Consider the following 26,337-nt stretch of genomic DNA (forward strand, 5'->3'; position numbering starts at 1 on the left):
GCTCCAGAACTTGCTGTCCCCCTGGCCAAGTTGTTCCAGTACAGCTACAACGCTGGCATCTACCCAGCTATGTGGAAAATTGCCCAGGTATGTCCTGTACACAAAAAGCAGGACCAATCCAACCTGGCCAATTGCCACCTCTCAGTCTACTCTCCATCATCAGTAAAGTAATGGAAGAGGCCATCAACAGTGCTATCAAGCAGCACTTGCTTAGCAATAACCTGCTCACTGATGCTCAGTTTGAGTTCCACCAGGGTCACTCAGCTCCTGACCTCATTACAGTCTTGGTTCAAGCATGAACAAAAGAACTGAACTCCCAAGTGAGGACATCAAGGTTGCATTTGACCGAGTATGGCATCAAGGAGTCCTAGCAAAACTGGAGTCAATGGGAATCGGGGGGGGAAATCTCTCCACAGGTTGGTGTCATGCTTAGCACAAAGGAGGATGGTTGTGGCTGTTGGAGGTCAGTCATCTCAGCTCCAGGACATCACTGCAGGAGGTCCTCAGGGTAGTGCCATAGACCCAACCATCTTCAGCTACTTCATCAATGACCTTCCTTCCATCATAAAGTCAGAAATGGGGATATTTGCTATGATTGCACCATTCGCGATTCTTCAGATACTGAAGCAGTCCATGTCCAAATACAGCAAGACCTGGGCAATATTCAGGCTTGGGCTGACAAGTAGCAAGCAACATTCATGCCACACAAATGCCAACAAGAAAAAATCTAAACATCGCCCTTTGATGTTCAATGGCATAATTATAACTGAAATCCCCATCATCAACGTCCTGGGGGTTAGCATTGACCAGAAACTGAACTGGACTAGCCATATAAACACCATGGCTACAAGAGCAGGTCAGAAGCTAGGAATCATGTGACGAGTAAGACATCTCCTGACACCCCAAGGTCTGTCCACCATCTATAGAGCGCAAGTCAGGAGTGAGATGGAATACTCTCCACTTGCCTGGATGAGTGCAGCTCCCACAACACTCAAGAAGCTTGACACTATCCAAGACAAAGCAGCCGCTTGATTGGCACCACATCCACAAACATTCACTCCCTCCACATTGATGCACGGTAGCAGCAGTGTGTACCATCTACAAGATGCACTGCAGGAATTCACCAAGGCTCCTTAGGCAGCACCTTCCAAACCCATGACCTCTACCATCTGTAAGGACAAGGGCAGCAGATAGATGGGAACTCCACCACCTGGAGGTACCCCTCCAAGTCACTCACCATTCTGACTTGGAAATATATCGCCATTCCTTCACTGTCGTTGGGTCAAAATCCTGGAACTCCCTTCCTACCAGCACTGTCAGTGTATCTACACCATAGGGACTACAGCGGTTCAAGACGACAGCTCACCACCATCTTCTCAAGGGCTACTAGCGGCGGGATTTTCTACACTCGCCCGCTGCTGCATTCTTCTGGTCCCGCCGCAAGTCAATGGACTTCTGGCTGGGGCGCTGCCTCACCCGTGGCGAGGCCGGAAAATCCTGGCCTAGGAATGGGCAATAAATGCTGGCCCAGCCAGCGAAGGCCACAGCCCCCTGAATGAATAAAAAGAAACCACTTCAATGATGTTGATATAGCTTTTTCTTACTTTGAAGGTTGATGGAACTGTCGTGTATGTATACAAATATAAAAATATGTGTCCAATATCTGCAAATAATGCAAACTAATTGCTACATGAATCTAGATTTGATTTGAGGTAGATATCATGTTTTTACATAGTAATCAGAGGCCATGAAATTTCATAAATAATTTGCAACAATTCTTTTGATAGAAGTAATCGGTTAACAAAGCACTAAATTTTCTGTATGTATTGATGTATTCGTTAATCTGATAAAGGATCATTTATAAATAGTCATATATTTATATAAAAATTATGTTTGATTGTAGGAAAAGGATTAATAGTGCGCTATATTTCATGCAGATGAAATATTGCAAGTACGTACAGACTTGCAGTTAAATGGACCAGATCAAAATTGCCCAGGTGGTGTGAAAAGATTGCTCGAATTCACTGTGCGCCTAGTGCTTTTAAAAACTGCTTCTTATTCAGACTCAAGCTCTGTTCTGGTAACAGGCCCTCATCCTACCATGCAACTTAAAGGCACGTGGAAAATTTGGCCAATATAGTGAAGGTGTAACTGGTACAAGAATATTGGTGGAAAACATATATGGAAGATCTAAAAAAAACAAAAAAAATGCATGATCATCATAATTTAGAAATATATTGGGGGTTACAAATTTCAGATATTGCTCACATTCTGAAAAGTATGCTACAATTCTACTGATGCAGTGACAGTTATTTTCTGTGAAAAATATTATTTTTACTATGATGTTGGATTAATCTAATTCAACTCGCGAGTAGTTTTCTTCCCCGCGGTAAACCAATAAACTTTACTTTCTATGCTTTAATACTGCCACCTTCTGGCAAGTTTACTATTGGCCAAGTCAGAGTAAAGTTTTTCAGAATATTTTTATGTCCATCTATTCATCAGAATGATTTTTAATAATGATAACTGCAAGTTTTAAAACACTGAATATATTTTTCAAAGCACAGAAATAGTTTTGAAATGCTCAAAACAAATACATAATGTAATCCTAAATGCTACTACATGCTTTATATTTTGTATAAACTATTGCCTTTAATCAAACAACAATCATTACTATGTTTTCTAGTCTTAAACTGGCAGTTAGAGCTGAACTAGAAATATCTATAATATAATGTACAAAGATAACACCTATTCCTTCGTGAAATTTATTCCCAGTAATATCACAAAAGAAATCCTTCTTCTACAGCCAGTTTTCTAATTGATTTTAAAAAGATTCATAGGATGTGGACGTCACTTGTCCATTCCTAACTGCCGTTGAATTGATTAGCTTACTCGGCCATTTCAGAGGGCAATTAAGAGTCAACCTGTGGGTCTGGAGTCAGATATGGGCCAGTTGAGTTAAGGATGGCAGATTTCCTTCCCTAAAGAACATGAATGAACCAGTTGGGATTTTAATGACAATCGTTGATGGTTGTGGTCACCGTTACTGAGACCAGCTATCAATTCCAGTTTTTTTGTTTTATGGACTGAATTTAAATTCCTCAAGCTGCTATTGTGGGATTTGAACCTAAACCCCCAGAGCATTAGCCTAAACCTCTGGATTACTAGTCTAGTGCCATTACCACTATGCCACCATCTTCCCCACACCCCTCCTCCCTCTCCCCAGGATATTTGTTCATGGGATGTGGGCATTACTGGCTAGGCCAGCATTTATTGCTCATCCCTAATTGTCGTTGAGAAGGTAGTGATGAACTGCCTTCTTAAACCATGTGGTGCAGGTACACCTACAGTGCTGTTAGCGAGTTCCATGGTTTTCATTCAGCGACAGTGAAGGAATGGTGATATATTTCCAAGTGTGAGGCTTGGAGGGGAACTTGCAGGTAATGGCGTTCCCATGCATCTGCTGCCCTCATCCTTCAAACGGTAGAAGTCATGGGTTTCGATGGTGCTGTCAAAGGAGACTTGGTGAGGCTTACTGCTGCAGGGTATCTTGTCAATGGTATAAACTGCTGCCACTGTGCGTCAATGGTGGAGGGAGTGAATGGTGGATGGGGTGCCAATCAAGTGAGCTGCTTTACCCTGGATGGTGTTGAGCTTCTCAAGTGTTGTTGGAGCTGTGTTCATCCAGGCAAGTGGAGAGTATTGCATCAGACTCCTGACTTGTGCCTTGTAGATGATGGACAGGCTATGAGGGGTCAGGAGGTGAGTTATTACTGCAGGGTTCCTAGCCTCTGACCTGCTCTTGTAGCCACAGTACTTATATGGCTAGCCCAGTTCCGTTTCTGGTCAATGGCAATCCCCAGGATGTTGATGGGGGTGGGGGGGATTCAATGATGGTAATGCCATTGAACGTCAAGGAGCGATGGTTAGATTCTCTCTTGCTGGAGATGGTCATTGCCTGACACTTGTGTGGCATCAATGTTCCTTGCCAGTTATTAGCCCAAGCCTGAATATTGTCCAAGTCTTGCTGCATATGGACACGGTATCGGAGGAGTTGCAAATGGTGCTGAACATTGTACATTTATCAGTGAACATCCCCACTTCTGAACTTATGATAGAGCCTGAAGATTGTTGGGACTAGGACACAGCCCTGAGGAACTCCTGCAGTGATGTCCTTGAGCTGAGATGACTGACCTCCAAAAGCCACAACCATCTTCCTTTGTGCTAGGTATGACTCCAACTAATGGATAGTTTCCCCCGATTCCCATTGACTTCAGTTTTGCTAGGGCTCCTTTGATGCCAAAATCAGTCCAATGCTGCCTTACTGTCAAGGGCAGTCACTCTCACTTCACCTTGGGAATTCAGCTCTTTTATCCAAAGAGTCATCCCTTCGGCCCATCAAGTCTGTGCCAGTAAAACAAGTACCTAATTATTCTAATCCCATTTTCCAGCACTAGGCCCATAGCCTTGTACGCCATGGCATCACAAGTGCACATTCAAATACTTAAATGTTTTGAGGGTTTCTGTCTCTACCACCCTTTCAGGCAGTGAGTTCCAGATTCCCACCACCCTCTGGGTGAATAAATTCTTCCTCACATCCCTCTAAACCTCCTGCCCTTTACCTTAAATCTATGCCCCTTGATTATTGAACCCTCCACCAAGGAGAAAAGTTGCTTCCAGTCTATCCCACCCTATCTATGCCCCTCATAATTTTATACAACTCAATCATGTCCCCCCTCAATCTCCTCTGCTCCAGAGAAAATAATCCCAGTTTATCCAATCTCTCCTCGTAACTAAAACTCTCCAGCCCAGGCAACATCCTGATAAATCTCCTCTGCACTCTCTCTCTAGTGCAATCACATCCTTCCTAATAATGCGGATCCCAGAAAACAATACTCTAGCTGTGGCCTAACCAGCATTTTATACAGCTCCAGCGTAACCTCCCTGCTCTTATACTCTATGCCTCGACTAACAAAGGCAAGTATCCCATATGCCTTCTTATGTTTGGGTCAAGGATGCAATGAGATCAGGAGCTGAGTGGACCTTGTGGAACCAAAACTGAGTATCAGTGAGCAAGTTATTGCTGAGGAAATGTTCCTTGATAGCACTGTCGACAGCAACTGCCATCACTTTGCTGCTGAGAGAAAACTGATAGGGTGGTAATTAGTCAGGTTGGATTTGTCATGCGATTTGTGGACAGGACATACCTGAGTAATTTTCCACATTGCCCGGTAATTGCCAGTGTTGTAGCTGTACTGGATAAGCCTGGTTAGAGGCATAGCTAGTTCTGGAGCACAAGTCTTCAGTACTATTGCCAGAATGTTATTAGCCTCATCTCAGTCCAAGGACACTGCTATAGGAGTTCCTCAGGGTAGTGTCCAAGGCCCAACCATCTTCAGCTGCTTCAACAATGACCATTTCTGGTCCATCATAAGTCAGAAGTAGGGATGCTCATTGATGGTAGCACAATGCTCAGCATCATTGGCACTCCTCAAACACTGAATCAGTCTGCATTCATATGCAGCAAGATCTGGTCAACGTTGGAAATTCTGCGACAAGAATTCATCTCCTGACTCCTCAAAGCCTAACCACCATCTACAAGGCACAAGTCAGGAGTGTGATAGAATACTCCCCACTTGCCTGGATGAGTGCAGCTCCAACAACACTCAAGAAGTTCAACATCATCCAGGAGAAGGCAGTCTGCTTGATTGGCACCCTATCCACCATCTTAAACATCACTATCTCCACCACCAATGCACAATTGCAGCAGTTTGTCCCATCTACAAGATGCACAGTAGCAACTCATCAAGGCTCCTTCGTCAGCACCTTCCAAACACACAACTTCTACCATCTTGACCTAGTGCACCAGATGCATGGGAAAACCATCACCTACAAGTTCCCCTCCAAGCCAGACAACATCCTGACTTGCAACTATATCACCGTTCCTTCACTGCCACTCAGTCAAAATCCTGAAACTCCCTTCCTAACAGCACTATACGTGTACCACGTGGACTACATAGGTTCAAGGTGGCAGCTCACCACATCTTCTCAAGGACAACAGGAGATGGACAATAAAAGCTCGCCTAGACAGTGATGCCCACATCTGTGAATGAATAAGTAAAATAAATTTTCTCTGGAATGACAAAGTTAACCATTTCATACCATGTGCTGATTAGAACACAATGAAGACCAGTGATTTATATTCCATTCTGGTTATGGACCATAGATCACCTAGAAATTATTAGATCTGCATTTTACCGATGACAGGCCCAGAGGGGCTGCCTGCTCCAATTACCATAATTAAAGCCCTAAAGACCTAAATTGGGGCCATTTTATGGTGCGGCTGGTGTTTGGCCGACTGTGGGATAACACTCCTGCCCCATGTTGGGAGGCTGCCAGCTAAATGGAGGCAGCCTCCCAGTGGCAGTACAGGATGGGGCACAGGCTTTAATCAAACGAAAAGGGGGCTGCGGGCAGAAAAAGCAATGCCCTAGGCCCCAATCGTCCCTGGATGGGTTACCCTGCTGACATTGGGTCCCATGATTTTCAATTTTTAAAAAATTACCTCCTGCAGATCCCAAGTATCCTGCATTTCTTGTCAGCGACCACCTCTCCTGGTGGCGCTGCTGAGGCTTCAGAGCTGAGCAATGTCTGATTAGGCTGGCAGCATCAGGAGCCTGCCCAGCTCCCTTAATTGGATGGTGGGCCTGTAGGCAGCTAATTAGGTAAAATTGCCGAGCAGGTCCTGCTGCCGGCAAACGCAAGCTGCTTTTTACCCTGACATCAGGGTCCTGACAACACTCATAAAAATTATAAATTATAAATGAGATCACTGTCTTGAGAGCAATGTTTACTTCTCATACACACACACACACAAAAAAAATTCTTCTTGAAAATAGTGCTTTGCACATCAACATGCCCAAGTGCAGCAACACCTGGTGTGTGCAGGAAATTTGCATGCACTCCACAGCTTTTTGAATTGAGGCCATTGATCGCTATTATAATGTGGGAAATGCAGCAGTCAATTTGTGCACAGCAAGGTTCCACAAACAACAATGTGATAACGACCATGTTGGTTGAGGGGTAATTATTGGCAGGACTCCTGAGAAGAACCCCTCATTCAACAAAGTTTAACTTTTTCCAGAGTTTTAAAGTGGGATTAACAGCAGAGTGGAAGTTTTTGTTAATTCGTGATTACAAGGGAGATGGTAGTCTGTGGGTAGCTTGATATCACATCTTAAGGAGCAATGTAGACTCATAATAACATCTGGATTTTCATGTTATTCTGCGCATGTCTGAACTATTAATGTTGCTATCCAATTCAATGGACCGATAATGGTGAACACAGCAAAATCTAGGTCAATGCCTCCAACAATGATGGACAATGTAATTTCCATGCATGGCTCTAGAGCAGCAAAGTGGAAAATGAATGTTGGCTTTTGCAGATAGAACAGTCAGATTAGATCAGTGCAGGATCTATACTGACAAATGCATAAAAGCCCGTGAAAACTAGAGAAATGAGAAAGTGGTGTGAATGACAGTGATTCTCTCAGTGCCCAAATTTACAGAAATGGGCGCTAAAGATTCAAAAGGTTTCAATAGAGTGTGACATCCCAGCCTTACTCAGAAACTAGCTTCAAATTATTTGGTGAGCTGTCAGGGATGATTCAGAGTATAATCTGAATCTTGAAAATGGATCTCACTAAACTTTCTTATAGCACATTGAGGTCTTAAGACGACAAATAAGTTTGAATGTTCTCCACAATATTTCTCAACAGGATTTTTGGACGAGTCAAATGTTTATCCAAAGATAGACATACAAATGTTGTAGTGCAGAAGGGTTGCAATCTGGCTATGTCTGCGTGGAGTTGATTGCCCTGTTCTGATAATTCAGTAACCAAAATGGAAAAAACTGCAGAAATGTCACGAGTGCAGATATCCTTGCGTTGACTACAGCTAACAGGCCATTTAGATACCAAGAGATGGGGTAAACATTTATAACTTTTTTGTTGAGAAGATTAAAATATATCCTGATTTTTGGAGACTATGGTACCAGTAATGAGAAAAGTCCCATTCTTTTCTGTTCTTACACTCAGGAATATGTTGGTGGCTCAGATACTTTGTCATCTTTTACACTTTGCAATTTCCACCAGCTCCACTCTGCCAGTCCCAAAAGCCCCAGAGTGATTCCACCACCAAACACATCTTCCTCTGTCAACATTCTGAAAGGGTTGTTCCTTCCACAGCCCCCTAGCCCAGTCCTCAGTCACCCATAACAAGCCCTTCCTTCCCTAAGGCACCTTTCCATGCAAGTGCAGGAGATGTAACGCTTGTCCTTTCACCTCCTCTCTCTTCTCACCATCCAAGGCCCCCAAACACGCCTCCCAAATGAAACAGCGAATTTCTTGTACTCCTTTCAATTTAGTGTACTGTATTCGCTGTTCACGATGTAGTCTCCTCTACACTGGGGAGACCAACTGTAGACTAGGTAACTGCTTTGTGGAACACCTCTGTTCAGTCCATAAGCATGACAGAGCTTCCGGTCACTTGTCATTTTAATTCTCCACCGTGTTCCCATGGTCTGTTATGTGTTCCAGTGAAGCTCAACACAATCTTGGTGAATAGCACTTTATTTTCTGGCTTGGCACTCTCCTGCCTTCAAGACTCAACATAGAGTTCAATAACTTTAGACCATAACCTCTGCCTTCATCTTGTTCTGTTTTTTTCTCCCTTCTTTGTTTTTCTGGGTTGGTCTTGGCTTGTCTCTTTCTTTATCCCTTCACATTGCATTCAGATGGTTGCTATATAGCCATTCATGCCTCATCTGAGCATAACCTTTGCTTCTTTACTATATTCATTCCCACTCTCTTTGGCTGTTATCATGAAATCTTTTGTTATTTAATCAGTCCTAACCTCCACCCTGCCTCAGACCTCCTCCTTTGTCCTTCCTGGCCCCTCCCCCCAGCTTAAAAACTCTTAGATTTCTATTTTTCTTCAGTTCTGATGAAAGGTCATCAACTTAAAATGTTAACTGTTTCTCTCCAGATGCTTCTTGACTGCTGAGCATTTCTAGCTTTTTTTGATTTTAGTCCAGATTTCCAGCATCATTTTTCACGAAAAGATGAATGGAAATAAGGTATGTTCAAAGCCTGACCATAGTTACACAACTCATGCACTGATTATTCATAATATCAAGTTTGTCAGTAACAGGGTCACTTATTTTTTTGGACTGCATGAAATCTGATAATGCTACAGCTGTAGGAGCCCATAACTAAAATGCTGTGATACAGGGCTGCTTTTCACAGCGGGGGGAGAGCACGCATTCATGTGCTGAAAAGAAGCCTGCCCCGCAGCCATAAGATGGTGTCGGTGGGTTAAGTAGGCTGAAAGTGGGACTTCCGCGCCTCAGTGGGTGTAAGTCCCGCCCTCAAGAGCTGCCAGACAATCAGATTGGTTGGTAACACACTCAGTCTTAGGAACGTCAGAACAGAGTAGTGTGAGCTGCTGAGACTGCAAAAATGTCCATGAAGAAGGCAACCATTGCACTTGGGTGCAAGGGGTCTTGGACAGGGAGGGATAAGGAAGCCTAAGGAGAAGGCTGGGAGGGTTTGTTTTGGAGGCCATGGTGGGAAGGAACAAAGGGGGGGAATAATATCTTGGACGGGGTGCCTTGAAAAGCAAGTGGGAAACACCCCCTCCCCCTTCAATAATATTCCTCCCTTGCTTTACAAAAATTTTTTTTTTTTTTTTAAATCGGCTTGTCCACTCCCACCAACCATTTCATGGCATGGGCAGCGTATCCTATGGGTCAACTGGCTTGTCAACAAGCTCAAATGATGATTAGTTATTTTTAAATGGCAGACGGGCTGCCAATTTCAGTGCCCGCCCATCAACCATGTTAAGGGGGACAGTTCAGCAGGGGGTGGGGGGTCATGGCTTGCCACCCCTCATATTATATTGCACCCCCCTCCTCCACCGCCAAAACATGCTCAGCTGGGGACTGTAAAATGCAACCCATAATCACCAGTTGCTTGTGGCTTTCTTGTTAGTGAAGGAAAAGAACATCCTCTTCATAAGCCATTAGAACAAGAAGTGTCTGAAATACTTACTTTTTCAATCAGTTCATAACTCTCTTCAAGTTTGAGTATCCTGTTTTGCAGCGCAGTAGAAGCACGATGGTATACTTCCAACCAATCTCGGTACATCGTCTCTGAAATCTCAGCAACAGTAAAACACAAGGTTCTCAAACCTGAAACAGTAAAATTCAATGTTATTATAATTCTAATGGAACAAGTCAAACCAAATATAAGCATGATAAAACAAGGACTTTCAGAACAAAAACATTACTCAGAAGAGTATGGAAATGGAAGAATAGATTCCAATATAAAGGTGAGGGACAGTGCTGCAAATTCATTCTTTTCTATAAAGTCTTAAGAAATAGTTCCAATTTATAGTCAAAAATTCCTATTTGTTTTTATTATAATGTTCAGTTTCATTGAAACAATGAAAAATGTTTTAAGCACATGCCATGAAGTTCATTATATCATTCAGCAACAAACTCGCCTCTCCTGCTTGGCCAAACCATTCAGCTGGAATGCTGCCAGCTTTTGGTAATGAGCAGGCAATTAAAAAAATATTGCAGGCCTGACAATAGGCAGAACCAAATGAGAAATTTTAAGTACACAGATGTGACCACAACATGAATATCCTAGTCCATCATCTCTCTCTAGATGATCAGGATTAACGTCTGACCTTTTCTCATATTACCAGATTAAGGCAGTTTTACCTTCTCCCATTTTATCTACACTAGTTCTCCAGTTCACCAGCAGCAGAGCTTGCCACTAGCTGCATGCAGAACAAAAGCCTGCCAGGTCTCATTAACACCATCAGTCCCATGGATTTTCCAGGCTGCAAGTTTTTATAAAATTTTGACCAGCTAACATTTGATAAACTGCATGAAATTTGTGATTTGGGAAATGGCAGTACTACCATGGGTTCTGCGCAATGTAAAAGTAGCTTTAGTGTTAGACAAGATAAGACTGATTTTTGATCAGCCTTTCGTGTGTTTAGCCATATGTAAAAATGGCACCAATCAAGTTACCAGAACCTCTAAATGGCTCAAATGATGGCTCATATGATCTTTGAATAGGTTTTTTTAATTCATTCATGGGATGTGGGCTTCACTGGCTGGGCCAACATTTATTGCCCATCCCTAATTGTCCTTGAGAAGGTGGTGGTGAGCTGCCTTCTTGAACTGCTGCAGTCCATGTAATGTAGGTACACCCACAGTGCTGTTAGGAAGGGAGCTCCAGGATTTTTACCCAGCGACAGTGAAGGAACAACAATATATTTCCAACTCAGAATGGTGAGTGACTTGGAGAGGGACCTCCAGGTGGTGATGTCCCCATCTATCTGCTGCCCTTGTCCTTATAGATGGTGGTGGTCGTGGGTTTGGAAGGTGATGTCTAAGGAACCTTGGTGAATTCCTGCTGTGTATCTTGTAGATGGTACACACTGCTGCTACTGTGCATCGGTAGTGAAGGGGTTGAATCTTTGTGGATGTGGTGCCAATCAAGCGGACTGCTTTGCCCTGGATGGTGTCCAGCTTCTTCAGTGTTCTAGGAGCTGGACTCATCCAGGCAAGTGGGAAGTATCCCATCACATTCCTGACTTGTGCCTTATAGGTGATAGACAGGCTTTGATGAGTCAAGAGGTGAGTTACTTGTCACACAATTCCTAGCCTCTGGCCTGCTCTTATGGCCACAGTATTTATATGGTCGGCCCAGTTCAGTTTCTGGTCAATGGTAACCCTCAAGATGTTGATAGTGGGGGATTCAGTGATGGTAATGCCATTGAACATCAAGGTGCGATGGTTGGATTTTCTCTTGTTGGAGATGGTCATTGCCTGTGTCAATGACATGGCACCTCCGGGTGAAGATTGTTGCGAATGCTTCAGTCTTATCTTTTGCACTGCTGTGCTGGGCCCCTCCATCATTTGAGGATGGGGATATTTGTGGAGCCTCCTCCTCCAGTGAGTTGTTTAATTATCCACCATTCACGACTGGATGTGGCAGGGCTGCAGAGCTTAGATCTGATCTGCTGGTTGTGAGATCACATAGCTCTGTCTATCACTTAAGACCATAAGACACAGGAGCAGAAATTAGGCCCTTCGGCCCAACGAGTCTGCTCCGTCATTCAATCATGGCTCATAAGTTTCTCAACCTCATTCTTCTGCCTTATCCCCATAACCTTTGATCCCCTTACCAATCAAGAATCTATCTATCTTGGTCATAAATACACTCAATGACCTGGCCTCTACAGCCTTCTGTGGCAATGAATTCCATAGATTCACCACTGTCTGGCTAAAGAAGTTTTTCCTCATCTCTGTTCTAAAAGGTCTTCCCTTTACTCTGAGGCTGTGCCCTCGGGTCCTAGTCTCTCTTACTAATGGAAACATCATCCCCACATCCACTCTATCCAGGCCTTTCAGTATTCTGTAAGTTTCAATCAGATCCCCCCTCATCCTTCTAAACTCCATCGAGTATAGACCCAGAGTCATCAAACATTCCTCATATGTTAAGTCTTTCATTCCTGGGATTGTTCTTGTGAACCTCCTCTGGACCCTCTCCAGGGCCAGCACATCCTTCCTGAGATATGGGGCCCAAAATTGCTCACAATATTCTAAATGTGGTCTGACCAGAGTCTTATAAAGCCTCAGCAGCACGTCCCTGCTTTTATATTCTAGTCCTCTTGAAATAAATGCCAACATTGCATTTGCCTTCCTAACTACCGACTCAACCTGCAAGATAACCTAAAGAGAATCCTGGACTAGGACTCCCAAGTCCACTTGCACTCCAGATTTCTGAATTATCTCCCCATTGAGAAAATAGTCCATGCCTCTATTCTTCCTACCAAAGTGCATGACCTCACACTTCCCCACGTTGTATTCCATCTGCCACTTCTTTGCCCATTCTCCTAACCTGTCCAAATCCTTCTGCAGCCTCCCCGCCTCCTCAATACTACCTGTCCCTCCACATATCTTTGTATCATCTGCAAACTTAGCCAGGATGCCCTCGGTTCCTTCATCTAGATCATTAATGTATAAAGTGAAAATTTGTGGTCCCAACACTGACCTCTGCGGAACTCCACTAGTCATCGGCCACCATCCTGAGAAGGACCCTCTTATCCCCACTCTCTGCTTCCTGCCAGACAGCCAACCTTCTATCCATGCTAGTACCTTGCCTCTAACACCATGGGCCTCTAACATCTTACTGAGCAGCCTCCTGTGCGGCACCTTGTCAAAGGCCTTCTGGAAGTCCAAGTAGATAACATCCGTTGGCTCTCCTTTGTCTAACCTGCTCATTACCTCCTCAAAGAATTCTAACAGATTTGTCAGGCATGACCTCCCCTTGATGAAATCATGCTGACTTCGCCCTATTTTGCCATGCACTTCCAAGTATTCTGAAATCTCATCCTTAATAATGGACTCTAAAATCTTACCAACGACCGAGATCAGGCTAATCGGTCTGTAATTTCCCATCTTTTGCCTCACTCCCTTCTTAAACAGGGGGTTACATTAGCGATTTTCCAGTCCTCTGGTACCCTCCCTGATTCGAGTGATTCCTGAAAGATCACCACTAACGTCTCGACTATCTCTTCAGCTATCTTTGGTGTGTAATCCATCTGGTCCAGCTGATTTATCCACCTTCAGGCCTTTCAGTTTTCCTAGCGCCTTCTCCTTGGTAATGGCCACCATACTCACCTGTGCCCCCTGACTCTTTTGTCCTCTGTTGGTCTTTGTAGGCTTCCCAATCCCCTGGTTTCCCACTGCTCTTCGCCACATTGTATGCTTTCTCTTTAGCTTTTATGCTGTCCCTGACTTCCCTTGTCAGCCATGGTTGCCTCGTCCGCCCTTTAGTATGCTTCTTCTTCCTAGGGATGAATTTTTTCTGTGTCTCCCAAATTACTCCCAGAAACTCCTGCCATTGCTGTTCCACTGTCTTTCCTGCTAGGCTCATCTCCCAGTCAACTCTGGCCAGTTCCTCCCTCATGCCTCTGCAGTTGCCTTTATTGAACTGTAATACCATTACATCGGATTCCAGCTTTTTCCTCTCAAATTGCAGGGTAAATTGTATCATATTATGGTCACTTCCTCCTAAGGGTTCCTTCACCTTAAGATCCCTGATCAAATCTGCCTCATTACACATCACTAAATCTAGAATTGCCTGTTCCCTAGTGGGCTCCACCATAAGCTGCTCCAAAAAGCCATCTCGTAGACATTCCACAAATTCCTTTTCATGGGATCCACTACCAACCTGGAAAAACTCAGCAGGTCTGGCAGCATCGGCGGAGAAGAAAAGAGTTGACGTTTCGAGTCCTCACTTCAACCAGTTCTGTTGAAGGGTCATGAGGACTCGAAACGTCAACTCTTTTCTTCTCCGCCAATGCTTCCAGACCTGCTGAGTTTTTCCAGGTAATTCTGTTTTTGTTTTGGATTTCCAGCACCGCAGTTTTTTTTTGTTTTTATCCACTGCCAACCTGATTTTCCCAGTCTACCTGCATATTGAAATCCCCCACGATCACTAGCCTTGCCTTTCTTACACACCTTTTCTATCTCCTGGTGTATCTTGTGCCCCACTGTTCGGAGGCCTGTACATAACCCCCATTATGGTTTTTTTTACCTTTGCGGTTCCTCAACTCTACCCACACAGATTCTACAGCATCTGACCCAACATCATTTCTTGGTATTGATTTAATTTCATTTCTTACTAACAAAGCAACACCACCCCCTCTGCCAACATGCCTATCTTTTTGATAGGATGTATATCCTTGGATATTTAGCTTCCAGTCCTGATCCCCTTGCAGCCATGTCTCCGTGATGCCCACCACATCATACCTGCCAATTTCAATCTCTGCCACAAGCTCATTTACCTTATTTCGTATACTGCGTGCATTCAGATACAACACCTTCAATCCTGTATTTCTCGTCCCCTTTCTCATTGTCGTCCCTTTATCTGATGTGCTTGAAGTTAGATTCCTAGCCCTTTCCAAACACTCTGTCCTATTTTGTGTTCTGGGGACTTTAATAGCCTCTCCTGGGCTCTCCTTTCTTTTCAGTTTTTTCATAATTTTCCATGAAGTTGAATCCACCCCCTCCCCACACGCTAACCTGATACTTTTCTTCCCATTAGTCATACCTCCTGGAGTTTTACCCTTTCCTCTGCCCCTCACTTTCTAGTTTAAAGTCCTGTTGACCACCCTATTTACCCTTTTCACTAGAACATTGGTCCCAGATCGGTTCAGGTGGAGACCGTCCCAACAGTACAGATCCCTGCTGTTCCAATACTGATGCCAGTGCCCCACGAAATGGAACCCCTCTTTCCCACGCCACTCCTTTAGCCATGTGTTTACTCCCCTTATTCTTGCGTCCCAATGCCAATTTGCACATGGCTCAAGTAGTAATCTGGAGATTATAACACTTGAGGACCTGTTCTTTAATTTAGTTCCTAGTTCCTGATAATCCCCAAACAGGTCCTCTTTCCTAGTCTTACCTATGTTATTTGTCCCGACGTGGACCACGACAATTGGATCCTCCCCCTCCCTCTCCAATATCCTTTCAAGCCGGTCAGAGATGTCCCTCATCCTGGCACCGGTCAGGACTTTCGATCCTGCTTACAAACGATGCTATCAATTCCCCTAATTATAGAATTCTCAACAACAACCACTTGTCTTTTTGCTCCCCCCTCTTGAATGCCCTCTTGTGCCATGGTGCCGTGGTCAGCTGACTCATCCTCCTTACAGCTCTGTTCCTCATCCACACAGGGAGCAAGTACCTCGCACCTGTTGGACAAGGTCAAGAGCTGAGGCTCCTCTGTTCCTGAACACAGGATCCTTCTACTGCCTCACTTGCAGTCACACCCTGATGACCCTGTCCACTGACCAAGCTTGAGGTACTTAATCTACCAGGTGTGACTGCTTCCTGAAACAAAGCGTCCAGGTAACTCTCCCCCTCCCAGAAATGCCGTAGCGTCCAGAGCTCGGACTCCAGCTCATCAATTCTGAGCCAGAGTTCCTCCAGCAACCAACACTTGCTGCAAATGTGGTCACTGCGGCTCGCAATGGGATCTGCCAGCTCCCACATCATACAGCTACAGCACATCACCTGCCCAGCCATCTCGACTTAGATAATTAATTTATTAATTAGCTTTGCAGTATTTTTCCCCCAAATTTGGTGGTTGCAGATTTCCTACCAACCAATGAGGTTACAGCTTTCCTGTGATGTCATTTTTTCAGTTTTGGCTTCAGTTATTCTGTGCCCCGAGGTCACTGCTCTGGTGCTCCTCCCTCCGAGTCTGCTCCATGGAGACAAGGCTGTGATTCGCCGAGGTAAGCTAGCTTTATACTCACAGCTCTGGTGCTCCTCCCTCCGAGTCTGCTCTCAGGATTTACTTACCAATCAGCTGCTTTTTCTTTAAAATTCACTTTCAGAAGAGTGTTCCTCACAGTTCTGGCACACTCCTGAAGGCACTGCCTCTTCCTCTCTCTCTCTTCCGTTCTTTGATCGTGGGTCCTCCTCAATTCCCTCCTGAGTCACGGTGTCTTCTCGTAGAATACTTCCGTCACTTCTCACCAGCATCCTCTGTTGGATGGTCTTCCTCCTGTTGAGTGCAAGAATCCTTCTCCTTGATTCCCTCCTGTCACGGTGGCTTCTCCCAGAATGCTTCAGTCACTTCTCACCAGCGCCCTCTGTTGGATGCTTTTCCTCCTGTTAAGTGCAAGAGCTCTTCTCCTCGATTCCCTCCTGAGTGGCGGTGGCTGCGGTGACTTCTCCCAGAATGCTTCAGTCACTTCTCACCAGCACCCTCTGTTGGATTGTTGCTTATGTTGTTTGGCATGCAAGTAGTACTGTTTTGTAGCTTCACCAGGTTGACACCTCATTTTTAGGTATGCCTGGTGCTGCTCCTGGCATGCCCTCCTGCACTCTTCAGTGAACCAGGGTTGACGCCCTGGCTTGATGGTAGAGTGGGGGATATGCCGGGCCATGAGGATACAGATTGTGTTTGAGTACAATTCTGCTGATGGCCCACAGCGCCTCATGGATGCCCAGTCTTGAGTTGCTAGATCTGTTCAAAATCTATCCCATTTAGCATGGCGGTAGTGCCACACAACACGTTGAAGAGTATCCTCAATGTTAAAATGGGACTTCATTTCCACAAGGACTGTGCAGTGGTCACTCCCAGCAATACTGTCATGGGCAGATGCATCTGCCGCAGGCAGGTTGGTGAGGCTGAAGTCAAGCATGTTTTTCCTTTTTGTTGGTTCCCTCACCATCTGCCGCAGACCCAGTCTAGCAGCTACGTCACTTAAGACTCGGCCGTAGTGTGCAACCAAGCCACTCTTGGTGATGGACATTGAAGTTCCCCCATCCAGAGTACATTCTGCACTCTTGCCACCCTCAACGCTTCCTCCAAGTGTTCAACATGGAGGAGCACTGATTCATCAGCTGAGGGAGGTAGGTGGCAATCAGCAGGTTTCCTTGCCCGCATTTGACCTGATGCCATAAGACCTCATGGGGTCCAGAGTCAATGTTGAGGACTCCCAGGGCAACTCCCTCCCAACTAGATACCACTGTGCAGCTACCTCTGGTGCATCTGTCCTGCCGGTGGGACAGAACATAACCCCCCACCTCCCCATAGAGGTTCCCAGGTAAGGATTGCATGTCAATTGCTTGGGAAGACCAAACTTCCTTTGGGCAATTGCCCTGTACTGGGTACCATCCGAAAATGTGATTTAAATCGCAAAGATCGGATGGTTCTGATAGTTACCTAGAAAATGCTACAAGAATTAAAACTACTTCTAGCTTCTGGGTAACTTTAGCAACAATCCACAGGGCTCCCCCCACCCACCTGACACTCCACGAGGCTCCTATCCACCCCCCCTCCCCCCCACCAACTAGCCCCCCCACCACAGGACTACCCCTCCTCCCCCCACCCCTGTCTGCCCTCTCCTCCAGGCTCAACACTCCCTCCCGCTCTCCAAGGCCCGACATGACTCCCCAGAACTCCCTGAAATTCTACCCACTTACCTTATACACTCATCTTCTCCTTGGCTTGTCCAAGTGGCTGGTCCATTAAACTTGCCTGCTTTACAGCAGCTAATGCTGTGGAAAAGGGGGCATGGCTTACTTACATTTTCGCCTTTGGAACACCTTCGGTCTGTTCTCAAGCCTGATCCAGACCTCCTTGTTGCTTGCCATTTCAACACACTACCCTGTTCTCATGCCCACATGTCTGTCCTTGGCCTGCTGCAATGTTCCAGTGAAGCTCAACGCAAACTGGAGGAACAGCACGTCATCTTCTGACTAGGCACTTTACAGCCTTCCGGATTGAATATTCAGTTCAACAACTTTAGATCATGAACTCTCTCCTCCATGCCTATCCCCTTTCCGATCCCCCTTTTTCCAATAATTCATATATATTTTTCTTTTCCCACCTATTTCCATTATTTTTAAATGTATTTCCATCCATTGTTTTATCTCTACCTTTTAGCCTATTTCGATCCCTTCTCCCCACCCCACCCCCACTAAGGCTATCTGTACCTTGCTCGTCCTGCTTTCTACCCTTAATGTCACCATTAGCCGTTTCTTAGCTAACATCACCACCGTCAACACCTCTTTGTCCTTTTGTCTATGACATCTTTTGGAAATTTCCACCTATCACTGGCCCTCTATCCAGCTCTTCCTGTCCCAACCCCCCCCCCACCTTAAACCAGCTTATATTTCACCTTTTTTTCTATTTTTCCTTAGTTCTGTTGAAGAGTCATATGGACTCGAAACGTTAACTGTATTCCTCTCCGCAGATGCTGTCAGACCTGCTGAGTTTTTCCAGGTGTTTTTGTTTTTGTTTTGGATTTCCAGCATCCGCAGTTTTTTGCTTTTACATTTCACTGAGCTGCCCTCAACTGTAGGCCTCAGGAATCTGCTGCGCTACACAGGTCTCCCCTGGCCTGAGTTGGAAGGTTGGGCATGATAGGAGCGGCTGGATTTTAAGGTAAGTAATTACGAGCAGAGTGGAAATCCAACTCAATTTATTTGCCTGGTGGAACAATGGCTCCTTGAAAATTAATATGGAACACATTTCTGGTGTTTTTTGAACAGTATAAAGGAGGCTGTAAGAGGCCATCCAGTGTGTGTGAGATAATAGCAGCACAGCAGCTCTCAGCTGAAACAGCCAGGAGCAACCCAAAGAACTCAGACATCAGAGGGGGTTTCTGTCTGTCGCAGGGATCAAAGAGGAAGGTTTTAAAAAAAATAAACTGTTATTCTGCCGAAAGAGTCCAGACAATTTTCAAGTTCTGTAACCACAGAATTAGTGAGGAACAAGAAACCTCTCTCTCCCAAAACCTGCTTGACCTGCTGAGTCCACCTGAAAAAGGCAAACACCAACTGGTTGACTGCAGATGCCATCACAGCTGCTAAACCGAACCTCAAATATCAACCCCTTCACTTTGGAAAGAAGGAACCCAAGCAACGGGCCCACAATGATACCTCACAGCGATTGATCTGAAATATTATTTTATCTTTATCTGCTTTTAATCTTTTTATCTGTATTTTAGTCAATGACTTTATCACTTACATATAAGTAACTTTCAGCAACACTTTTTGCATAAGCTTGTTTAGAACTAAAGCTTGTTTGCTGGGTTATTTTCAAATTGAACCACTCAAATTAAAAGGGGCACACATACACTTAGCTCACGAACCACTTTGAGGAAACGCTTTTACGTGATCGTGACATGTTAAACTGTATTGGCATTTAACCAAGGAATTCTTTGCTTTCTTTGGGCATGATGATTTATACCTCACTCTTTGGCGACCCACAAAAATGGCATCAGCGAACCAATAGCAGGAGAATATGTCCCAGAATTTTACAGATGCCAATCTTTCAGATCAGGCAGAGGATCCTTGCAAGGCGCTCATGCAAGAAAGCCACCCAAAACAGTAGGTGGAGACATGTGGCAGGAGATGGCAGTTTCAGCAAGAGCCAACTCTCAGACTCAAACAGATCAGAGCCAGAAGTTTGGCAAGATGACTAAGACAACCAAGGTAAGAAGAGAACTGCTACCAGCACACCTTCACTTTGGTATCGGTGGATTCGTTTCACTGAACACATTGATCCCAGCGGATTCCTATTGTGCTATGGTTCAATGGATCTGCTGCTGGAATCACTGGAATTCACACCACGAGCACTACTTATAAAAGGCCCCACTGTATCACCAATCTTGGACTTTGCAGCATTCTTCTAGCAACTGTTCTTTTGATTACACTTGCAAATTGCCACTTGGGAATTCCTTTCAGATGTATCCTATCACCTATTGATGTTACTAGTGTCGGGAGAAAAGCTACCAAGCCATGCCATGGGCAATGTGGATTGGTAGACCTATGGGAGATAACCTCAAGGTCCTCAAGCTATATAAACTTCCAGGGAAGGCAAAGGATAATGGAACAGGGTTTCCTTAGACAAGCAAAGTTAAAGGTGGAGCAGCTCAAGATTCTTCTTTGCTGCTTTACTCTACTTTGCTCCCTTCTATAATCCTCCCTCTCCTCCTCCACCAAGATGGCAAGTAGTAAATCATTACCAAGCAAAATACTGCTTGATTGTGTCCTTGTACTATGAGTGGGTTAAAAAATGGGCTGGCAACCAAAGACACCCTCATTCTAGCATTTTGGAATGCAGCTTAATACCTCAACACCTCCACGCCCCCAAAACAAATTTTCTAAGGATGCAGACAAACATGAGAAATGGAGAAGAATTTCCAACACAGTAAAAATCCTTTATTTCCACTGGTCTGGTTGGCTGCTGAGAAGGCTGTGCCTCATTTACATGCATCTGATGATGTCCAATGGTGGCACACAGCCCAGGAACTGTGATTCCTTAAGCCAATCAACTCATCAGCAAGGTCTGTGCTGGTGAAAGGGCAGGTGTGACACCTGGAACCTCCAACTTGGACCAGAAACTTCATGGAGGCAGAACACAAGTGAAACATGTCTCATCAACATTTACAAGCTCTTAAACTGATTTGCAGTGCCTTTGCATTCTAAACTTGGCAATAAATGCAAATTTACAAGGCCATATTGAACAATAATTTGAATATTAGCTGTTTTACCAATTATTCAGTCTGTAAGTGATAATATTCATAACTCTGCAGGTCAATTAGACTTGATTTATGCTGTGGTTATATACAAAACCCTACTGTGATAATCCAATAGTCTTCAGTTTCCAACCGCATAAACTTGTATTTGAGATGATAAACACCTGGTTTTTCTTTGCAGCTGAAATTATTGTGCAAGACAATCATTTTAGCTTCAATACTTCATTCCAATAAATTGCATTTCATAATTACGAATTCAGAGTTTTAGTTATCATTAAAACCAAATACTTCTGCTTGAATTTAAAGCTGGCAACAGCTGAATTATTTAGTCTGTTTGATATTCCCTTGGATTCTTACTTTAATGAATCTTTCCAGCAGTCACTCAAAGATCAGGGTGCAAATTAGCTTTGGCCTTTATGCAGTGGAACAGGTGGCTGGAATTCAGCGAGTAGCATGGCTTGGCTCTCATTTGCAGCTGGTGTATTTGAAATGCTTTCAACGACCTCAAAGTCTAGGTTTTCCTCATAACACTGGCTATGCACCATTCATTTTAATGTATCACCACTGGTATCACTGTCAAAAATCTTAGGTCTAAGGGTGCACTCACAGTACGTTTGTACATCTAGTGCAAATGCAGCTTAAATCCATAGTTAGGGTCTGATGTACACCTGAGAATAGAGCAGTCAAATGCTCTGGAGGAGTTAGTCTTACTCCACTTTGTTTCAGCTCTAGTTTAGGAATTTTTATCTCTAAAACTGTTTGGCATGAACAGCAAACTTGCAGCGTGTATACACACCAAAGCTCCAAACTTCTATACCTTCAAAGTAGACAGCAAAATTGCATAACTACCACTTATTGGACAAAATGACCAAATACCTTGTTTAGCATATTGGCCTGGAGTTTCTGCTAGGGGCATAATATGTACCCGGAATACTCTGGGAACTATAAAAATTATACTGAGTTGGAGTTGCATTCAGGTTTTTACTCAAATTTATTGATACAAACTCAAACTGTACAATCTCCCAATAATCTGCTTGATCGGCCAATGATTGTTTGGAACATGGCCAATGGGGCCTCAAGATTAAAGAATCAAAATAATTTAAACCGAACTTTTTAAAAACAATTTGTTTATCATTGGGCAGGTCAGCATTTATTGCCCATGCATAATTGAACTTGGGAAGGTGGTGGTGGGCTGCCTTTTTGAACAACTCCAGTCCATAGAGTGTAGGTACACACTGTTAGGGATGGAGTTTCAGGATTTTGACCCAATGGCAGTGAAGTAACAGTTGCAAATCAGCATAGTGTGTAACTTGGATGAAACTTATAGGTAGTGGCATTCCCATGCACCTGATGCCCTTGTACTTTTATGTGGTAGAGATCACAGGTTTGGAAGGTGAAGCTGTTGCAGATAAAGTAAAAGGCCAATCAGGGGTTTCAATTAAGCGCTAATCACAGGCCTTATGTACCACCGATAGGCTAAACGATTGAACTAAAGTTCATTTAAAAGGAATCTAAAATAATTGTAGCAAGAGTATGAAGAATAGAGGCTGCAATTCAATGTTGGTCATTGACCATGGATTAACGTGACCATATGTGCTTGTGTCCCCAAACTTCTGAGTGCAATGTGATGAGCACCATCCAACTGGCACAATCGGTGGAAACTCGCTGTGCTGACTTGGGGATGAGCCATTTTTGTGGGCTGGGTCTGCTTTGGGTGAATTGACTTTTAAACCAGCGTAAAAGGTCACTGTAATCAGAGAGAGGATGGTTTTAGGTGTAATTCATCTGCCTTTTAAATTATGCAATCTTTTGTGCTATTTTAGTCCATGCCACCCAGATTGCGCCGACATCTGGGTGGAAACCAAGTGGAAACTCCAGGCTATTGTTTAAAATCACTAAGCCTTAATTTAACAACAATTCAAAATACACTGGAAAGTACAAACCTTCTGTAGCAAACTGCTCCAAGTGCTTCAAAGTAATGTCCTTGTACCTTGAACTGTCAGACAACCGCTCATAAATAACAGTATCCTGTAGAATAAAATCATGCTGTAAAATATAATTTTCATCAAAGAACTAACATATTACAATCACTTCAGGTTGTCACTCGCATTATATAATGTCCAATGAAGGGTGCTGCTTTTCCAACTGCCTGTCTATTACCAGGAACAACTATTAACAATGGAATAAAAACAAAAAACTGCGGATGCTGGAAATTCAAAACAAAAACAGAATTACCTGGAAAAACTCAGCAGGTCTGGCATCATCGGCGGAGAAGGAAAGAGTTTACGTTTCGAGTCCTCATGACCCTTCGACAGAACTAGGTGAATCCCAGGAAGGGTTGAAATATAAGCTGGTTTAAGGTTGGGGGGGGGGGGGGGGGGGGGGGGGGGGGGGAGAGAAGTGGAGGGGGGTGGTGTGGTTATAGGCAAAAGCAGTGATAGAAGCAGATCATCAAAAGATGTCACAGACGGCAGAACAAAAGAACACATAGGTGTCGAAGTTGGTGATATTATCTAAACGAATGTGCTAATTAAGAATGGATGGTAGGGCACTCAAGGTATAGCTCTAGTGGGAGTGGGGGGAGCATAAAGATTTAAAAATATTTAAAAATAATGGAAATAGGAGGGAAAAAGAAAAATCTATATAATTTATTGGAAAAAAACAAAAGGAAGGGGGAAGAAACAGAAGGGGGGTGGGGATGGAGCAGGGAGGTCAAGACCTAAAGTTGTTGAATTCAACATTCAGTCTGGAAGGCTGTAAAGTGCCTAGTCGGAAGATGAGGTGTTGTTCCTCCAGTTTGCGTTGGGCTTCACTGGAACAATGCAGCAAGCCAAGGACAGACATGTGGGCAAGAGAGCAGGGTGGGGTGTTGAAATGGCAAGCGACAGGGAGGTTTGGGTCATTCTTGCGGACAGACCGCAGGTGTTCTGCAAAGCAGTCGCCCAGTTTACGTTTGGTTTCTCCAATGTAGAGGAGACCGCATTGGGAGCAACGAATGCAGTAGACTAAGTTGGGGAAATGCAAGTGAAATGTTACTTCACTTGAAAGGAGTGTTTGGGCCCTTGGACGGTGAGGAGAGAGGAAGTGAAGGGGCAGGTGTTACATCTTTTGCGTGGGCATGGGATGATGCCATAGTTGGGGGCTGGGGAGTACGGGGTGATGGAGGAGTGGACCAGGGTGTCCCGGAGGGAACGATCCCTATGGAATGCCGACAGTGGGGGTGAAGGGAAGATGTGTTTGGTAGTGGCATCATGCTGGAGTTGGCGGAAATGGCGGAGGATGATCCTTTGAATGCAGAGGCTGGTGGGGTGATAAGTGAGGACAAGGGGGACCCTATCATATTTCTGGGAGGGAGGAGAAGGCGTGAGGGCAGATGCGCAGGAGATGGGCCAGACACGGTTGAGGGCCCTGTCAACGACCATGGGTGGAAAACCTCGGTTAAGGAAGAAGGAGGACATGTCAGAGGAACTGTTTTTGAATGTAGCATCAACGGAACAGATGCGACGGAGGCGAAGGAACTGAGAGAATGGGATGGAGTCCTTATAGGAAGCGGGGTGTGAGGAGCTGTAGTCAAGGTAGCTGTGGGAGTCTGTAGGCTTGTAATGGATATTGGTGGACAGTCTATCACCAGAGATTGAGACAGCGAGGTCAAGGAAGGGAAGGGAAGTGTCAGAGATGGACCACGTGAAAATGATGGAGGGGTGGAGATTGGAAGCAAAATTAATAAATTTTTCCAAGTCCCAACGAGAGCATGAAGCAGCACCGAAGTAATCATCGATGTCCCGGAGAAAGAGTTGTGGAAAGGGGCCGGAGTAGAACTGGAACAAGGAATGTTCCACATACCCCATACCTCCTATTTCCATTATTTTTAAATATTTTTAAATCTTTATGCTCCCCCCACTCCCACTAGAGCTATACCTTGAGTGCACTACCATCCATTCTTAATTAGCACATTCGTTTAGATAATATCACCAACTTCGACACCTATGTGTTCTTTTGTTCTGCCGTCTGTGACATCTTTTGATGATCTGCTTCTTTCACTGCTTTTGCCTATAACCACACCACCCCCCCTCTACTTCTCTCTCCGCCCCCCCCCCCCCCCAACCTTAAACCAGCTTATATTTCAACCCTTCCTGGGATTCACCTAGTTCTGTCGAAGGGTTATGAGGACTCGAAACATCAACTCTTTTCTTCTCCACCGATGCTGCCAGACCTGCTGATTTTTCCAGGTAATTCTGTTTTTGTTTTTTTTATTAACAATGGAACTTGATTGCCAGCAGCAGGGGTTGTTCCAAACAAGGATGTGGAGACTCTTGCTCAGCTGCTCCTTTGAAAATCCTCAACTGCACGTGCCCACCTACAACAACCATGGTGCAGAGAGGTAAGCCCTTGCTGCAAAGGTAATTGGCATCAGGCACACGCGAGATGAAGAAGAATGGGATGGTTGTTGCTGGAAGCATTAGCCACCTAGAAAACCTGCTGTTACATCTGTCCTGCAACCAAAGCCATCTAGAAATTAAAATCAATACCCAGCTCTGGCTTGCAAGATGCATTAAGTAGAAGCAAGTGCATGGAGAAGTTCCACCTGGTCTTAGTCCCTTTCAGCTGGGGCTGCTCATTGGACGACATCTCGAAACATCCATCTTGAACGTCTGTCTCATGGCTTGGGCCTGATCTTGGAAATTCCATATGTGTCTATGCACTCTGCACAGAAGGTTTTCCTCTTTTAGCTACAGTTAGGGGCTCAATGCTTGATCATCCTAATCTTACACACTGGGACAATATCCAGCTCACTGGCATAAATCCAGTGCAAGCCTTGTGCTTGGGAGATCCTCCCCTGGGGATCTCAGGTAAAGGATGCTGCATGGGTGTAAAATTCATATTTGAGTTAAAGCTCCGATACATCCATTTTGCATCTATACAAATGTATATGTATTGGGAGAATTGTAAACTGTGGACGGTGTAGAACTTCAAAAGGACATTGACACATTGGTGGAGTGAGCAGATAATTTGCAGATGAACTTCAATGTGGAGGAGTGTGAGGTGACACACTTTAGTACAAAGAATATGGAGAACTTCCTTGATCAGTGTGTTCTCAGCTGAAAAGGAGCCATTGCTGGACCTGGTGTTGGGAAATGAGATGGGCCAAGTGGACCAAGTGTCTGTGGGGGGAACACTTGGCTAAGAGTA

The 26,337-nt window shown here is 44.5% G+C and overlaps 1 protein-coding gene across 4 annotated transcripts in view; it reads right to left on the bottom strand.

Annotated features, from left to right (window-relative positions):
• The window catches only part of atp8a1 (ATPase phospholipid transporting 8A1), a 474,917-nt gene that overhangs the window by 200,353 nt on the left and 248,227 nt on the right, over window positions 1–26,337 (bottom strand). For all 4 annotated transcript variants that reach the window (XM_041186502.1, XM_041186517.1, XM_041186510.1 and 1 more), the window contains 2 exons: window positions 23,091–23,175; window positions 10,110–10,249 (listed from right to left, as the gene is read on the bottom strand). In XM_041186502.1, the coding sequence (XP_041042436.1) occupies window positions 10,110–10,249; window positions 23,091–23,175 (225 nt within the window). The remainder of the gene's footprint in view (window positions 1–10,109; window positions 10,250–23,090; window positions 23,176–26,337) is intronic.

This window comes from Carcharodon carcharias, chromosome 1, assembly GCF_017639515.1.
Source record: "Carcharodon carcharias isolate sCarCar2 chromosome 1, sCarCar2.pri, whole genome shotgun sequence".
In the NCBI taxonomy this organism is placed as follows: domain Eukaryota; kingdom Metazoa; phylum Chordata; class Chondrichthyes; order Lamniformes; family Lamnidae; genus Carcharodon; species Carcharodon carcharias.